Raw genomic sequence first — 19505 nt, 5'->3', positions numbered from 1 at the left:
TTAACTGCTAGCTGGAAGTTCAAAAGAGTAACAGTAGAAACACTGTGACTGAGCAGAGCTCAGGGAGACTCCCTATCACACAACGTGTTGTAAGAAATCAGAGGTATGGTAGCCCTGCAGGGGAAGGACACTCTATTGTCTACGCTCTGATTGGTTGGAGTTTGATGTTTTAAAAACAAGGATAACAGAGTGTTAAACGTAAGTGAATTCCTATGGGCATTTGAATGTTGACTTTTAATACGGCTATTTTACTGTTACCGTGGGACTCCCACCAAGACGACGGGAAAGATTCAAGCAAGTAAATCTATGAAAGATACAATACTTTAGAATTCAATCTTTTGGCAGACAAGTTAGCTTCTTCCCATTTACGAGATAAAATTATCTCCTGTCTTTATAAGACTTTGGTGATAAGCTCCACAGAAACATTCCCCGCGTTAATGACAGCACAGAAGAAAGACTGAGGTCTCCTCGAGGGCACAAAATGGCAAAGAGAACTTGTGGCACTCAATGAAATAAACATGTCTACATGCTTTAGACTCAAATGTTGTTCCATTATCTCCAGAGCACTTACCTTACCAGACACGCTATTGCGCTCTCAGAGGGATTCCTTCCCCACTTACCTAAGATGTCAGACTGACGAATGCAAATTTTTACACACTATATGGGATTGTAGAATTATCCGGGCATTCTCGGGGAAAGACATTAAGACTCTGTTGACAATGGCAGAGAGTACATTAGTCCAGTTCCCTCAGATATAACTCTTAAACATTCTTGGTGGGTTTTACATTAATACATGCACACATTTGTGGAATTTGATATAGCATTAGCAAAATAAGGCAGAACACATCTATGGTGAGGTACCGAGCAAGGCAAAGTAGGAAGCAGGTTTCTTGAAAACTAATCTATGAGGTACAGTCAAAACGCGACTTATGATGGTCTTACGACCCCCTTTTAACGTTACGCACAACTTACCTTTTCCATTCGTGCCCAGTTGTCCAGGACATCCCTAGCAAAATTAAAGTACTCTGGTACTTCTGATTTGTAGTTTTGTTTGATGGATTCATAATCGGAAAAATTTTGAGCGACACAAGCTTTGTAATTTGTGTGGAATGATCTCCATGTCGTCACAGCGGTCTGTTTTCGCATCAGATGCTTGAGTGTATGCAAAACTTTCACTCCAGCTGGAAACATTTTGTGACACAGCATGGCACCGTCCTCAGAAAACTCCTGGATACAGTGTGACCTACAAACAAACCAAGGCGGTGATTAGATTAATCAAATAAACCACAATACACATCTATTGTGCGCTGGTTGTCCTCATCAGGTCATGTCATTGATATAGGCAATTGTTTTACATCATGATTTCTGACGCTTCATTTGGTGTGGCATAAACAAATATTTGACCAAATTCATCGATCATGTTATGCTCACACATGTTCAAATCAGGTGCTCATAAAAATAATTTGCAAATGTACACTTTCAATCATGATTTCGGAAATTAGAACCGGTGGAATTTTAGTCTAACAAACTGTTATGGCAAATGAAAAAATCCTGCCTTATGGTGGGTATGCTTTCACAGGCCCACGCCCAGAAACTTTAATGTTTGTAAGTATTCCCGTTCCGAGAACAGGTTGTATCCTAACATGTTAATGCAAACTAATTTACTCTTCTTCTACTCTTCTGTGGAGAAGTGTGGCTCAGGGGTTAGAGGCGGCAGACCCGGAAGCTGAGATCGGCCCTGGACCAGAGTTCAATTCCCCGCCTCGGCGGGTCTTGGGCTAAAAAATTCCACGGACTCGATAATTCTCGCTCCGGTGCCTTCTCGACTCACGGGTTCACACTCTGCGACTCAGCTTGCTCAATCTCCACAACGGCCCCTCGCGGCGGGATGCCTGGCTTTCACCTTGTGGATACCCTGCCGGGGTTATCTCACAGGGAATACCAGGACGGGTTCCCTAAGCAAGCGTCGGGAAACCCACTGCGGGTAGCTGTGCGCTATATAAGCTCAAATACATTTACATTTACATTCTTAACCCCTCCACTGCTGGTAACGGAACCACTCTGTCATCGGTCGCGCTTCCGTCACGGCCCGTTCGGAACGCCTGCACAGCGCGGATTCCGCGCCTGTGCTGAACGTTCTATTGAGTGGGCGGGGCCGTGACGGAACCGCTCCGTCATGAGCACAGCGCAACGGCGGCTGGTGACGGAGCGGTTCCGGCACCAGTCCGCCCCGCCCCCTTAGCACTGCAGCGGAATAGCCGCCGCAGTGAAGGGGTTAAGGGCATGTTTGGGTGTGATGGCAGGGTTGAAATGCACTGGCAACAATTATTTTCAAAATGTGCTACCTCAAGTCAGCCCTACAAAAAATACACATATTTAAGTTTTGAAACTGGAAGAGCCTCGCTTCTAAACACTTATAGCACAGAAACACAATTTCTATTGTGGTCCCACATTTGCTGCTTGATCTTAGAAATAAACCCACGGGGCGGAGCCTGGCACCCGACAGTGACCTTCGAACAGAGGTCCGCGGGGAGCAAGGTTGCCCAAACTGCCTTATCGGTGTCCCTTGTACTCCACAGAGGAGAGAGAGATCTCCATGAAGAGGTCTTCTCGTTTCCCCCTGCCATCCCGGATCTTATCTGGAAGACTCGGAGGCCACAGAACACATTAGGCACTCAGAGCCGGTGAAGTAGTACATAGCAGCAAGGTGGGGCCACAAAAGTAGCGCAGAATCGGCGATCATGGCCACCAGACAGACCAGGACTTACTTTCAGGGGACTTACTTTCAGGGGGCCCAGGCCAGCCCAGCCCAATGACAGTGCTGGGGTCCGACTTCCACCTGTATACCCCAGTCACCATTTTAAGGTTCACCAAGCTGACCGGTCTTCCACTGCCAACAAGGGCTGAGCCTATCTCCACACAAGCAATGACACCACACAATGAGAGCTTCAGGAAAGATGGAAGACCAGAAACAGCCCCCACGGCCTGTCATAAACCAGCCTGGTGACCGACTATGACTTGCTCCTGTGCTCGATTGGGATTCTGATTGAGAGTGACTATATAAGAGAACCTAGACTACAACATTGTCCAAGGGGTAAGGAGATTGTTTGCTGCCCTAAACTCACCTGTGCCGGCTAAACCAAAATCCCTTTTTCTTCCACTGACCCGCGCCCAGTACCAACCTACGGCTAGGATGTCAAGTGGCTAGGGAAGCCACACGGTAACAACTTTTTACAGAGTTGGTTGGCGGGCAGCAAATCAGCCAACCCACGCATGAAGCCACCATTCCCTAAAATAAATCTCAGCAATATGCCCATTGTTGGGATCCATGGATGCGAAGATCTCTAACCTCACAACAGAACTACTATGCACGGACGTGTGGTCATTCCACACCAAGGAAGATGGCCTGGAAAACTGAACAGCTGTACTGGAAGAGGGACTGGACAATTTACACTCTTGGTGCCTGGATGTTTGTATTCGGAGGATCCTTCCCTTTGCGGGTAGTTTACCTGAATCATGTCAGTCTGTCCAACCCAAAAAAAATATATATATATACATTGGTGGCAGAAGATTCTTGCAAGCAGTCTATGTGGGTATGGCCACAGGACCAGATCACAGAACACCAAGCATTAGGAGCTGAACCGACTGAAAATGTTGTCTCAACACCATCAGCACCACTATTCTTTTCTTTATATAGAGCAAATTCCACCCATGGGCATTGAAGGGATTTGCATATGGTAAGATTCACTTTTAAGCACAGGGAGGTTAAGTGAGTGCCCAGAATCACAGGATGTTGAGCCAAAGCTGGTACTTGAACCTGGTTCCCTAGTTCCAAATTCGGCAGCTCTAGCAATAATGCCACATCCTCTCCACTACTGAAAGTATGCTAACTCGAAGCTTCAGGAAGCCAGTCACCAGTTTGCTGATTCAGAAGTGTTTCACTTTTGCGATCAATGATTTATCTACAGACAAAATAAACTCAGATTTGAAATAAGTATTCTATAAAGTCCACAACAAATAGATGAGTAGAATTTAGAAGTGCTGGGAAACACACAAGCTGCATCAATTGATTTATGCCTAGACAGTGAGGATACTGATCTAATTTCCATTTAGCAAATAATGATGGTGCTCTTCATAAGGATTATGTATAGCGAGCATGTTCTATAAACTGAGAATCCTGATCTATCAATAGGAAAACCAAATTAACATGAATGATTGCACAGTTACTATGAGTGTGTTGAATTGAATGATGGATTCAAACTTGCCTGGCTGATGAGGGGTGATACCCCGAAACAGGTCCCAGGATGCTTGTTTCTGGTCTAGGGAGGACCTGGCTTGGCAGTTCGGGCTGGCCTGTTCCAATGAGGAGCAGGGTTAAGACTGATTTGCATATGTCTGGGTCTAAAGTGGGGTGGTATGGTAAGCAAAAGAATGATGGATTTAACCCAGAGTTCCTGACGGGGGTGAATGTTTGATTTATTCCACATTCCGTCCATCATCTGTGTGTCTTTTGCTGACTAATTAGCTGGCATAGTTTAAATATTATAGAAAGAGGACATAAAAGTTAGACTCAGGAACAGAATACTATGCAACACGAGTTGCACATAGCGCAACATAATAATATAATGGATAAAGTAACCACACAGTACATTATAAGGCTATTCAAAGTCACCAAGGAGTTCCATGACCAGATAGGGGAATAAGCCTGAAAGCCGATTTTCTTTATATGATTACAGAACTCTGAGGGGACTTGCAATATTATTATCACGTACAGCAGTGGGTACTTTATTCCTTATAACACATGGTCACACCATCACCTCTCCCACAAACCACGTAACTCTTTGCTACAGAGCTTCATGAGAAAGAGAGAGCATGTTTGCAAACATGAAAAATAAAAATAGAATTTGTAGTGCAACATTAAACACATCAAAAAAAGATGTTAACAATTTGTTGCAAACAGATATTAGATTCAGTTTAATACAAGTCAGATTTTTGTATCTCAGAATATGCAGAAACATACAGAGGAACTCTAATTTTTTACCTATTGAATGCAAAAACATGTTGCCATAAATATATCAGTTCTCTTTACACCTAGAACAGCAGAACAGAAGAAGAAAAGCCACATTTACCTTTCCTTCTATAAAGTGCGGCTTTAATTATACTTCGTGACTTGACTTGCCTTTGCCCTCAGCTGCTGGCTCTAGCAGCAGGTATTGTGACATGAAAGTTGAACTGTAATAAGTTCTTACAGTTGAGTTCTGTCGTCTTATCTGTATAATCAGTGACTGGGCTAATCACATTTCACCGACTATTAGGAAATTAGGGATGGGTTTTTACACAGAGATGCAGAATCCCATGATTTAAAATGTTATTACAAACTGCTTGCAATTCAGTGTTTATAGGCAGCTTAGAAACTTCTTTTTATGCTTTAAACCCAGAATGGTTTTAGGAAACTTCTAAAAACACATCTTTTCATCAGCTAATTTCACTGGTTGCTGCCTGTCTCTTCTTCCGCCCAAGTAATACTCTCTCCTAAGCGCGGGGACACGCCGGGAGGCGTCACCAGGCGCTTTATAAACTCCTATAATAATAATAATAATAATAATAATAATAACAGTGGCTGGTAAGGAAATATCAAATGCATTCAAATACACATTAAGATCGGCTTCACGAATACTAGGATGTTTTACTCTAGTGTTTGGCTAGGATTGCCTCCAATTCTAATAATGGGCGCAATTTTATTTTTTGTCATATTACTGCTAAAGAAATGAATAAGCGATCAAGGTACACTGGATGCACCTGGAACAAAAAACATTGATGCTTCACTGAATCAATGAAAAAGGACACCATGAACAAATGATGGTCTGTAACATAGAGCGCAATCCTGAATATCCGCGGAGCACCCTTTACTGCTCAAGAGCCATATATAATGATAAACCATACATACAACTCTACATAAGCGATGAGAGTTAAAAATCCCAAACTTTTTCGTCTGGAGACATGCTCGGACAGACAAAGACTGCTTCCAACACGAGTCTCGTCCATCATGGTGTTCCCGGACTATACGCGCCTGGTCCAGCAAAAACGCCAGCCCTTCTTTGCTGCGAAACGCAAGCTGAGAGACTTGAACTTACAATATATGCTCCTACATCCTGCCAGAATACGTGTGATCTACAATTCCAAATGGTTCTTCTTTGACACTCCGGAAGCTGTATTTGCCTGGACCGATGAACGTCCTCAACTGCGGACAGGTTCTCCGCCACTGGTGGAGTCAGACTTATCACGCAGCCCACGGCCCCCCTAGGTCACGGAGGCCCAAATCCAAGCGGCGACATGGTTCCGGATTAGATAAGACTGTGGACGAGCCCTGAGCGGCCCCTTCGAGTTCTTTGACACCCTTTTGGCAGTAAACAGCAAGTTGACATGGTTTATTATGTAGTGAGACTATGTATAAATCTTCCTCTGGGTTGGCGTGGATGCAAGGCCATGGAACGTCTGAGCCACAGACTCTTTGTGCCCCCTTGTTTTCCCTGTGTTTCCTGAGTGGGCAGGGTGCGTTTGGTGTGCGAGCGCGGGGCGCCCGTGTTGGGCGCCTGGTGACAGATACTCCTGACAGATACTCCTAGTTTATGGCAGTGTCAGGAGGGGGGTGGGGCGATATTGGGAGTTGTAGTTCCTAATGGTTGCTGTTTTTATGTTTCATGCAGACAGTACATTTCGATCTCCTTGCTGCTACTTCCTCAAGCTGGGGACAATGGTGCCAGGTGGCGCATCCCCCTTCAGGTACCTCACTGTAGTCTCATGGAATGTAAGGGTCTCCTGAATAAAGTGAAACGGGCGCTGTATTACGCCAAGCTAAGAGGTATGTGGCTGATATCCTACTACTGCAAGAGACCCACCTCTTCAGCACCAAAGCTCCATGTCTGGCTCGTTTTGGTTTCCATCATGTGTATCATGCGGGGTTCACCAGAGGCTCCCGGGGAGTGGCCATTTTAGTACATCGCAGGGTTCAATTCCAACACATAGCGCATAGGACAGATCCAGGAGTCTATTCCTTTTCGTCACAGGCCTACTGTATGGGGAACAAGTTACTGTAGGTAGCATCTAAGACCCTCCCCCACTAGGGACGGCCATCATTGACTGGATATCCGGAGTATGGGGTGACTTGCCGGAGGGGGTAACCCTTCTAGGGGGAGACTGGAACGACACAATGGGGCCTTTAGACCGACAACGAAGTGCTGACTGACCACCATTACCGGATCACACTAAACTGAGCACATTGGTTTCCACCCTGAGCTGGGCTGACGTTTGCGAAAATACCACCCCGACGAGCAGGGCTACACATTTATCTGCCGACAATAAAAGGTCTCAGTCTCCTTTGGATTATTTCTTCATCCCACGTATATTCCTCCACAGATTCTCACAGGTAACTCACCAGCCCAGCAGGCTCTCAGATCATTCCTCGGTCTCCCTACAATTCCACACGTGCTCTCGCAAGCCCCCCTTCCGCTGGCGCATGTCTCCATGGCATCTCCGGTTTCCAGACTATCAGGATATGCTTCGCGGAGCAATCATCACGTACCTAGACGATAATGGCCCCTCCGCCCCATCCCGCTGTACCCTGTGGGAGGCCCTCAAGCCTACCATTCAGGGTGTTGAAATCAGTTATCACACCAAAGAAAAAATGGCACGACAGGAGCAACTTGAGCCTTTGGAGTTGCGTCAGTCGGCCCTGGCTGCACAGCTCAACCTAGACCTTTGCCCTAGCATACGGCGCAACCTGCTGCAGACGCAACAAGAGCTGCAGCAATATCTAATGGGGAGGCTACGATTATTTGGCAGGCCTCCCAACACCAGGTATATCAATGGGGCGACAAATCAAGCAGAATGCTCCACCAGCTATGTAAGGCTGATAACTCCCCGGCGATTGTCCCCACTATTCGTGCCGCAGATGGATCACTACGCACGTCACGTCACTATGCTACTTCTAGTAGGAGAGGAGGACTACGTCCCTCTATTCCCTCAGTATTTGAGTTCTCATGTGTTTTTCTGCATTTAGGCTAGCAGAGAGGGAGAAGGGGAGGGTATGAGTTTGTGCTGTTCTTTATATTCTGAAACACCAATTTGCATATAGGCTGAATAACAAAGTTGTACACATTATCGCAAGAAGTTGCGCACAGTGTCTGGGCCTAGCAAGTGCTAAGTCTGTGTCCATCAAGCTGAAAAAAATGAGCCCTATATGTTAAGGGATTCAAAGGAAATTTAGCTCCAGCTAAATAATTAATAGTTATAAACCGCTGGCATGAAGCGGAGGATGGGCTGCATCTTCTAAAGGAACACACCTCCTAAAACAAGACTGTCCCAAACTGTGCTCAAAGTTGTTGCCGGTGCAATATTTCTCACCTCACACTCATTAAAAGCCGGAATGGTGATCCTGTGCTCATGCTCCTTTCAGGAGCCATTAGACATATAGGATTAGACAAAGCAGGGCCTTGGCTAGGCATAATGATATTGTTAGGGTCTTGGGCATACACAATGACCCCCCGCTCAATCAGGCTTGCCCATGGAAACCTCTTCATTTAAGATGGCTCTGTAGGTGTCTTGACTCTAGAAACAAAGAGAAAGCCCAGTTTCTGCGCCTGGCATTTGAGGAATGTCCTTGGTCTATTTATTTTAGCGGGTGGTGGGGATTTTTGTGAAAGTCTTTACATTAGGGAGAACGCTTTTGTAGCTAGGGAGTTTCTCGTCAAATGCAACTTTACCCAGAAGTCTCTTCAAGATTTGGATAGCTGGAAAATATATCCCAGAGGAGTTTTTATATATTGTTTGGAGGGTCTTTTGGGAGTATTTGGTATAGGAGTAATACTAGCCTTTGCTGGAAGTTGTTCTCGAAGAGCATAGGGGACTTTTCTTCAAATCTGTTCTTCACAACTAATCCTCTTTGAATAAGGGCAGAACTAGAAACACAAAGAAATACCCAAATGAGTTGACCAAATGGCCCTCCCCAATTCTTTTGCTGAAAAGAACATTTAAAGCATTTCATTTACTAAAAAAAAAGTACTGATCTAAATGGGATAGATAAACATTACTTCTAGTCTGAACAGTACTTTTATTCCCATACAGCTAAGTAAATTGCTCCACTGTGAGAACCATTGTACACAAACTATCACAAACATAAGATTAAAGCAAGCATTAGTTGGCCGTGCTCAATGTGTTACTGCTTATGGGGCCTAAGGCTACAGTGATTAACCTTGAACCGGGGAAACTGGGTGCGAGTCTCGGCAGGGACGCTCAATATCTTGTAATTCCGGGCAAATCACTTTATCTCTTTATTTCCCCGTGCCTAAGAAATTGTATGTGTCCGTATGTAACTCAACTGGTGCTCGTGTTAAGCGCTCGGATGATACATATATATGACACTAACACAACAATGATACAGCATTGGAGTGTAAGGTGCAAATTCCCCAGCACAAATGGTGTAAAGTTTGATAGGCAATTATCCTGATCAAATATGATTGCTACTAGAGGCTTATCACTTGAGAGAAGCCTTATTGTCCTACACTTATTTATAAAAAATTGGGAGCAAATCCCATTGACATGGCAAAAAAAGTTTATGCAGCAAAATCAGTCTCGGTAGCAACCTACGGGGCAGGCATTTGGCGCTACATTAACCCCTCCGCCCTACAAATTATAGAGGATACATTTTGGAAAAAGCTAGTGGGTCTCCCCGTAATTTGCTCCAGTCTCATTGCTCATGCAGAATTGGATGTCCCTTATGTGACCGACACAATTGCTTTGGCTCCGATGATGTTGTGGCATTCCATATGGAGAAGGGAATCTATCCATATCACACAAAACTTAATTGAAGAACGCCTATCCCTGGAAAATGCCCACAAGATCCTGTGGATTTCCAATATTAGATCTACTTTATCATCTTTAGGATTAGAACGTCTATTCTCTATCCCTAGCGACTGTGTGAATTTTTCAAAAACAGAGACAAAATCCTGTTTCCTCAAATTAAGGGCTGAAGCAAGACTGAAAGCAAACTGTAGAAAAGTATCGATCAAAGCATATTTAGAAAGCCCAATGGTACAGGAACGGCCAACATCTTATATTTTTAATGTGACAAATTCACGTCACTTTTTCTAATTAGATTTCGTTTGAATGTTGGCCCATCTAGTTGGAATTTATTTCATAATGAATTGCCATTCTGTCCTTGCGATGGTGTTTCTGCACAATCAAATCTAAAAGTTCTCTTTTTTTGCAAATTTTATGCAGAACCACGTATAAGATTAATTCTGCCATTGATGCGTAAATATGATTTTAAACAATGTCCTGTCACAATGTATTTTCTACAATCTTTGCCTAATCCTATAGTCTGTTTTCCTTTCGCGTGCTTTTTAATCCAATCACGAAGAATAAGGAAATTGCACCATACATGAGAATGAATTCTAAACTGTTCCCATCAGTTGGCTTTTACTAAATGTTCCCTAATGGTGTTTGTTATGATGTATTTATCTTTTGTTAATCTTTTTATGCATATGTGTATTATCTATAGGTGTTTTACTTTACTTTTACGATCTTATATTGTAAGCATCGAATAAAGTAAATTGACTGACTGTAGAGCTAGGTGCAAAATCCCACAGCAAGCACAAATGACAGGTACAGAGTAGATGACAGTAGTGTAAGGCTCCCCCTCTCCCTCTGCCACACACATCAGTAAAACAGAAGTAAGAGAATAGAGTGCATCCTCACACAAAGAACAGGAACAGCAGCACTGCAAGCTTTAATGCACTTTAAACACTGCAAGGTTTAATGCGAAGAGTAAGAGGGAGCTAAATGAATGACGTTGAGCTAAAGAAAATTCAGGAAAACTCCCCATATCCCTGCCTCTTTCTGTCTCCTACCCTTTCTAGCACTCTCACTGTCACAAATGACCAGCCTTGATGAGAGCCTAATTATTGATCTAAGGAACACTACACAAACTATACTCAGCAAGAACCAGGCCTCAAAAGTGAACCCCATCAAATCTTTAGCTTCCCAGTCTAAAACTGTTTAGCAAACAGATCATTTTATCCAGTAACTTGAAAGTCATACAGGGCATTTCATGTTCACCCAGCTGTTGAAAGGTTTACTTACTGCTGAACTGCAAAGTCCACACATTGTACTGCATTATGTAAGTTTAACCTTTGCTGTCCACTATAGTTGACGATGCATTATTCTGGTTATTCGAAGTGTAAATAATCCCACTAGTTACAGACTGACAAAAACAACTATGTTTTAGGCTCCCACACTACAAAAACTCATGCATTTTCTCTGACTAACAGTGGATCACTGTACATTCTGTCCTGTAAAAGCGTGCCAAATTTGCATGAGCAACTTGGAATGTAGGTGTAGCCCTCCTCTGAAGCAGTCAGAAAACTTCAAAGATGTCATGGCAAGCTGGTTGCTGTACTTAAGCATGAAGTTAAGCAGAGAGATGTAAAAAATATAGATTTGTGTTAGTGTATTTTTCCTATATTTAGGCAGGAGGCTAGTCCACTTGAGGTGCAGGGAAAGTAGAGGGTGGCACTATATAGCAGCCTCTGTGGCAAGCAGTTTGAATTTTTAAAGGCTCTCTAATCGTGTTGTGCCAAATATCTGGCCCTAAGAAAAAAATATGTTCCATGCTGACTGGGCATATTGGTAATCATTGCAAAGGAACATTAATTATTCACTTGTTAGAGCTATTAATTCATGGGGACAGTAAAATTCCCTACAAGCTGAAGACCTTTATGCTAATTAAACTCTGTAGCAACGTGGGTTCTATATTGAATCACTGCAAGGAGCAATTAAGCAATTACTCTCAGGGCACATTATTGCTCATTGCCAAGCCTATTAATTAGGGTCTCAGGTGATTTATATGTGCTGTTATGAAGGCCCACCAATGGTCAATAGGGCCTGAGGCCATTAAAGTATGGGGAAATAGGGGGCGCTAGAGAGCCTGGCAGCAAGATGGCCACCTCATAGCAAGGCTCCGCCGGCCAACTTCACAATCCAGCGCAAATCTGCGACGCCAGACACTGCATACCGGGCATACCCCAACTGACGATGCAGCAGGAGATGCCACTAGTGTGGCAGTAGTGGCAGTGGGGAGGAGAAACCATTAAGCAGTCGGCTGCGTCCTATAGCGAGTCGCTTTGGCCCTTCCCTCGCGTCTGAGAACTCTGAGGAGGCAGCAAACCCTGTGCTCCCAGGGCCTTGCACTGCTGGTCATGCGACACCAGCTTTGGCACTCCCCCAAGGAGACAAATACTTGACGGCCCCTCCGCTGTTCCTGTAGGGTCTAATACGTTAGGGCAGCGGCCAATTATGAATACGGCAGGCTTGCACCGCTATGTGCACCTCCCAGTGCCTATTGCAGCCTGAGAAGAGCAGTGTGATTTTGAGGGGCCGCTGATTGTAAGGTTGTGGGCTCAAGGCCCACATCTTTAGTAATAACTCATGCAAAGTGATGATGCATACTCAACTGGCCACAATCATCATGTGCACTCAAGCCCTTTTATTAACAGGCCTACATCTCTCGTGACGCCTGTGATGGATGGATGGATGGATGGATGGAGGGGGAGGGGGGTGTATGTGTGTGTCTGTGTCCAGCCCTCGAAGGAGTGGCTGGTAAAACTAGTACTTGCTGAGACACTAGAACGTATTCAGTAGGACGGTACATTCCTCCTAAACTTTATTGAAAAACAAAACAAAGTCCAACCTGTGGGAATTATTGAAAACAACTACAACAACACAGTGTCACAGCCTCAAAAGGCAGTCCGCAGGTGCAACTCGAAGCACCCGGGCATCTTGGCATGCATCCATATTTTAATCAGACCACCTCTGGACATGAACACTGTGCTGACGAAATTCGGATTCCTCAGTCTCACTTTAGTTGGGTGATAGTCCACCAATGTAATGATCAGTCAGGCGTGTTCTTGCTGTGATGCATTGGGTGTTAAAAGTTCAAATGTGGGGCATCAGGAGAGTCAGTGGAATGCGCTGTAGAGCTTTTCTCCTGTGGGTGTCTTGATGGTTTGTAGGGGTTAAGCTCCACTTGGGTGTTGAGATACTCCTTTGTTGGTTATGGTGATGCCCATGACACTGATGGATGTGTTTTCCATATGGATGACCGGTACAACAGGTGGTGATGGCTCGCCTGGAGTGAGGATAACTGGAGGACTTTGCAGCCACGTAACTCGGTGTCTTTGCTGGTGCTGTTCTTCTCCCGTGGCATGTGTGATGGAGACAGGGATGCCATCTGACTCAAACAGCCAATGCTCTGGAAGTGACGGTCGCACTGAGAAGCATAGCTGGCGCCTTACAAGTTTTTTTTTTTTTTTTTTTTAAATTATATTTTTATTGCAGAGTTATAAACCACAGGATAAAATTAAACAGCCAGTGCACTTGTGGGCTCCCCCCGTCCAATGACAGTTCACAGTTGTACACAGCCATTCAGCCCGCATCCCGGAGGCCGGGCGGCATATCACATCGCTCGAGAGGAACACAGCACAGTGTACGTCCCATTGGGACCCTGGCGGAAGGTCGTTTTACGTATCTGCTTTTACCCCCCCACCCGCAACAACATTCCCGTCCGCCATCTCCGTAGAAATCAACTTGATTGCCCCTGCCGGGGCCTGCTCTAGGCTATTCGGGCCTTCGTGCCAGGCCGTTCCACCCAATCAGTCTGCCCGCCACTCGATACACCCTGTCCCAGTTGTTCCACGGCCTCAACCAGCAACCCTCCAATGGCTTCCGGCCTCCCCAAACCCCCCACAACTAACCCCCCCAAAGCCCCCCCCCCCTGGCAACTGCTAAGGTGTGTGTTTCGCACTATTGAACTGGATGGGTCCACTACAGCGCGTAGTTCCATACTTCTGTGTTCGCCCCGCGGTGTCCAGCGGCTTAGTTCTCGCCGTCCTCATCCTCAACCTCAACCAAAGCATCACGCAGAGCCTGTACCACTAACTCCCATGCACGCGCCGCATCCAGAGCCTTCTCATTCCCCAACTTCACTGCTTGCTTCATCCGGAGCACGCTCTCGCAGTCAGACCACCGCAGCAACTCATTCTTCCATCTACGCAGTGAGGGACCTCCCCTGGACTTCCAGTGCCACGATATTTCCCTTTGTGCCAATATCAGACCCAGATCTATGAATTTACTGGTCACCTTGGTGTGCTTAGTATGCGGGAACCAGAGCAATAGGCACGCCGCCATGTCGAATTCTACCTCCCTGTCAGTCACTTCATTCAGGAGTTCCCCTACCTCCGCCCAATAGGTTCCCAGCTGCGGGCACCCCCAAAACAAGTGGTCCATGTCCGCCCCGAGGGACAAACACCGGGGGCAACAGGCATCCGGCACCCGAAAGTGCCGCTGTAGTTTCTCCGGAGTTAAATAGGCCCTGTGGAGCACATAGAAATGGACCTGCTGAAAGCGCGCGTTCCTGGTGCCCTTCCACGTGCGTCGCAGGATATGGCCCCATGCCGCATCCGGTATGGGCCGGCCAACGCTCCCCTCCCATTTAGCCTTGAGCCCATGGAGTGGTTCCAGCCCTTCGTTCAGCATCCTGTTATGGAGGCACGTCACAGCTTTGAACATACCAGCCGCCATCACCACATATTGGCACGCCATAGTCGTCGCGGGTTCCAGGAGCCCCTCTTTCCAGTGCTTTTGTATGGCAGCCACTACTGCCGCGTGTAGGAGGAAGCCCCCCTCAGGCAGTCCGAACTGGTCCCGGAGCACGTCAAACGGCGCCAACGCCCCATCTATGTACAAGTCACCCACCACCTGCAACCCCGCTTCCTCCCAATCCAGCAACGGGGACCAATCTCCTCCGTGCGGCAAAGCCGTCAACATCCCGATCGGGATCTCCGGGGCATAAGGCCGCGGTGCCCTCGCTCTCCGAAGGCTCCTCTGCCAGCACAGCCGGAGCGTCCGCTCCTCCATGGTGAGGGCCCGTAACTCGAGCCGTTGCTGCATGATGATGTATGACAGCACGTGGCGCTGTATCCCCCGACCCCGGTCTTCCTCCGGCCCCCGGAACACCCTGGCTACGTTCTGCGTAAGGACCTGTAACTGCGCCGCTAGATAATACAGCTCAAGGTCGGGCACGGCCATGCCCCCCTCCAGCTTGGGGCGAAGTAACGTGCTCAAGGCTATTCTGCGGCGGCCATGCCCCCATAGAAAGCCAGTAATCATTGACCGCAGTTCCCTAAACACCCCCTGGGGAATCCAGACAGGTAGCGTTCGAAAATAATAGAGGAAGCGGGGGAGCGCCACCATTTTCAACAGTGCTATCCTGCCCAGGACTGTCAGCGGGAGGGTCGACCAGAAAGACAAGCTACCCCGCAGAGACCGGACACAACGGCCAATGTTACCCTCCAAAAGGTCAGCAGCCGAGTGGTAAATGCGGACACCAAAATAGGTGATGCAAGAGGGTTCCCATGCCAGACCCAAGTCGCTGCTAGGGGCTGGCGATCCCGCTCTCAGCGGAAACACGCAGGTCTTTGCCCGATTGACCGTAAGGCCCGACAGCCGGCCAAACTCGGACAACAGATCCATCGCTCCAACCAGTGCCCCCGAGGTGTCCGCTAGGTACAGGAGCAGGTCATCCGCATAAAGCGATATATAATGCCATTGCCCATCACTCACTATTCCCGCGTATCGGTCGCCTGACCTCGCATGGACCGCCAAGGGTTCCATCGCCAGGGCAAACAACAGAGGGGAGAGAGAGCATCCCTGTCTTGTTCCCCTGCCCACCGGATACGCGGCAGATACCAGGCCGCCCAATCGAACTCTCGCCGTCGCCGAGTTATACAAGACCCTCGTCCACCTTCGAAACCCGTCGCCCATGCCAAACCGCTCCAGCACTCCATCCAAGAAAGGCCATTCCAAACTATCGAAGGCCTTCTCAATATCCACGGACAGAACCGCCGGCGCTCCCTCCCCATCCAAGATGGCGTCCATTATTCCCACCAGGCGGCGGATATTCATCGCCGTGCTCCTCGTGGGTATAAACCCGGCCTGATCCCTGTGCACCAGGCCCGTCATGTGCGGGGCCAGTCTAGTGGCTAGGATGCGACTCAGGATCTTATAGTCCACCGTCAGCATGGACAGCGGGCGATAAGACCGCACGTCCGCGGCATCCCGGCCAGGCTTGAGGAGTGGTACTATCAAGGCCTCCCGCATAGAGCCAGGCAATGCCCCCTTCTCGAAGGCTTCCGTATACACCACCAGCAGCCTGGGCGCCAGAGCGTCCACGTAGTGCTGATAGAACTCGATTGGCAGTCCGTCCACCCCGGGCGTCTTGTTACGGGCCATATGTTTGATAGCCACTCGGATTTCCGTAAGTGTGATCGGGCTTCCCAGGTCCTTCGCGTCGTCCTCGTCCAGGACCGGAAGCGGCCTCTCCCCCAGGTACTCCACGATGTCCTGAACCCCCACTCCCAACTGACTCCGGTACAAGTCCTCATAATATCCCCTGAAGCGGTCCAATACAGCTGCCTGGGAGTACACCATCTCTCCCTGCGCATTAGTAATGCTGAGGATCGGGCAACCCCTGAGTTCCGGGCTAGCTAGTCTGGCTAAGAGGGTACCCACCTTGTCCCTTTCTGCGTGTGCCCTGATAATATACTGCCTATAGTCATAACATCTCAAACGTTCCATCTCCGCGGCTACCACTTCCTTCGCCTCCAATAACTGGGTCTGTAAACCTGGCCTAGTTGGCCTGTGGCCCTCAAAGTGTCCTCCGCTTTCATTAAATCATTCAGCACAGTCGTTCGAGCATTCGAGAACCTGCCCAAGCACACCCCTCTCACCACCACTTTCATTGCATCCCATTCAGTAGACCTACTCGTCGCCGTTCCTTCATTCACACCGAAATAACTATCAATGCCTTGCCGGACCGCATCGTCGAACACAGAATCCTCCAGCGTCTCCGGCCGAAGCCGCCATGTTGGTATCACTGAGCGCTCCCTCTGCCACTGAATATGCACCAATAGGGGGTTATGATCGGATATAGTCCTCGCAAGGTACTCAGCATGGGTAATCAATGGGGCTAGGGGGCTCCCGCAAAGCACCGAATCGATCCTGACATGTAGATCATGGAGAGCGGAATAAAAGGAGTAATCCCTGGTTCCCCTGTGCCTCTCCCTCCAGACATCCAGCAACCCCCATCGTTCTTGCCAGTCCTTCCTGTGCGCGGCCAGCCTGCGCACAGGAGAGTCTACTAGGGGGGGATGGGACCTATCCAGAGCGACATCCGTAATCGAATTGAAGTCCCCCCCTAGCACTATCGGACCCGCCAGGAAAGAGGCCAAGGACCCCGAGAGGCCATCAAAGTATCGGCCTTGGTCAGTGTTCGGTGCATAAACACAACAGAAAACCACATCCCGTCCATACAATCTCCCCTCCACCGCTACAAACCTGCCATCCGGATCTACTACCTGATTCAGCACTTGAAAGGGTATCCCCGCCCTCACCCAGATCAAGACCCCCTGGCATACGCTGAGTAAGTGGTGCCAAAAACCTGGCCCCGCCATCTTTTCTGCAAGGCAGCGCACTCTTTTTTGGTGAGATGAGTCTCCTGGAGCATAGCTATCTGAACCCCCCTGCGTACCAGGTATGCATGTACTTTGTGACGTTTCACCATAGTCCGCAGCCCCCGGACATTCCACGTTAGGCATTTCAGATTAGGTAATGTCCCCATTCCAATTCCGTACAGTCCGAATCAAATAACAGCGGTCCATGACCCCCCCAATGCAGCTGCCCCCCCCCAAACAATCCCAAAACTGAAACAGTCCCCAAACCCCACTCCCCAGGACAGAGCACACGAACCCAATGGCCGCCCCCATCCAAACCTTGATGCAACTTCTCGCACACTTACCCTGTGGTCTCCACCACAGTCGACCTTAAGGGCCTAGGGGGGGTGAGTCGCCGCCGACCCCAGCTAGCGGAGCCCGCGTCCCGCCCTTCATCCCCTCCGAAACACACAGCTCCCCCACCCGGCAACCCGCCCCCCAGCAACAGGATATCACCCTACCATGAAGTCCCGATCTAGTCCCAAGTCTATCTCAGCCGCAGAAAATATCATCCGAAGTCTGTGGGGTCACTTTCGGCCCCTTCTGGCTCTCCGCCTCCGAAAGTTCCTCTCCTGTTCTGCTGCCTTCCCCTCCCGAGTCCGTTTCGGCCCGTTCACTGTTCTGTTGCGACCCTGTAATGGCCGCCGTCGCCGCGAGTGCATCCCTCTTCTCCGCCGCCATTTGAGCCTCCCGTTTCTCCCGCTGGCGCCTGTTGCGGGACCTGATGCGTTGTGACTGCCGCACCCGGGGCCGCTTGGGTTGGTCTCGCCGACTTTGGTGCGTCCTGTCCGTCCCCGCTCTGTACGACTCAAGCCATTGCCAGACTTCGTCCGGAGTCTGGAAAAAGTGTGTGGTGCCATCCATGATAATCCGCAGCTTGGCCGGGTAGAGCAAGGAGTACTGGATGCCTTCCTCCCTGAGCTCCTTCTTCACAGCAAGGAACGATGCCCTGTCCTTCTGGACCGCCTGTGTGTAATCCGGAAAGATCGTTACCTTGCTGTTCTCCACCTCATAAGGGCCCGACATCCTGGCCCGCTGGATGAGGAGATCTCGGTCCTTGTAGTGGAGGAGCCGCACCACCATCGGTCGGGGGGGGCGGCCAAGCCCCGGCGGGCGAGCGGGCACCCGGTGAGCTCGCTCCAGAGTGAAAAATGGAGTAAGCCCCTCCGGTGCCACCACAGTGCGAAACCAGTTCTCCATGTAGGCCACCGCATCCTCCCCCTCAATCCGTTCCGGCAGGCCTACGACCCGCACGTTGTTCCGCCTATTGCGGCCTTCTGCATCCTCCGCCCTCCGCTCTAAAGTGTCCAGACGGGCCAAAATGTCCGTGATCCTGTGCTCCGCGGTCACCACCGATGGCTTCAGGTCCAGCAAGAGTTGGTCATGATCCTTGACCCGATCCGCCAGCTTCGCGTGATCCGCGCGTAGCAGCCCCAGGCCCGTGGCCACTTGGGCAATGTCATTGTGCAACGCCTCCTTAGTGGAGGTGATCGCCTCAAGAATGGCATCCAAGCGCCGGTTCAGCCGCTGTTCCTGGTCAAGCTCCGGGGAGGGACTCTCATTCAGCCGGGGCGATGTCGCCGAGTCCCCCTCGCGGCTCCCGGGCACCGGCCCTCCGATCGCCGCCATGTCAGGGCGCTGCGTCGCAAGTCTGGCCACCCGTACTGCGGGTACACCCGTGGGTCCGTGCCGGCCGCCGGGCACCGGGCAGCGCTGTGTCCCCGCCGACGGTCTCAGGAGCTATGACCAGGCGGTCGAGCCCCGTTCCGTCGCCCCCACTGGGCCTTTGGGAAGAGGATGAGTCTCAGGGCGGTGGCCGACGGGAACCCCTGATCATCTGGGTGAGTCGGGCAGCGTCCCCCGGTCTCAGGGCATCGCGCCGCCAATCCTAGTGCGTCGGGC

General features: G+C 49.1%; 1 protein-coding gene across 3 annotated transcripts in view; it reads right to left on the bottom strand.

Moving 5' to 3' along the window:
• The window catches only part of ACSM3 (acyl-CoA synthetase medium chain family member 3), a 599327-nt gene that overhangs the window by 389111 nt on the left and 190711 nt on the right, over positions 1-19505 (bottom strand). For all 3 annotated transcript variants that reach the window (XM_086940799.1, XM_086940798.1, XM_086940800.1), the window contains exon 2: positions 973-1243. In XM_086940799.1, coding sequence (XP_086796925.1) covers positions 973-1206 — 234 coding nt within the window. In that variant the 5' untranslated portion in view covers positions 1207-1243. The remainder of the gene's footprint in view (positions 1-972; positions 1244-19505) is intronic.

The sequence above is a fragment of the Lissotriton vulgaris genome, chromosome 10 (genome assembly GCF_964263255.1).
Source record: "Lissotriton vulgaris chromosome 10, aLisVul1.2, whole genome shotgun sequence".
In the NCBI taxonomy this organism is placed as follows: Eukaryota; Metazoa; Chordata; class Amphibia; order Caudata; family Salamandridae; genus Lissotriton; species Lissotriton vulgaris.
Note: the sequence above shows the minus strand (reverse complement) of the source record. Positions and strands in the feature narration are given on the sequence as shown.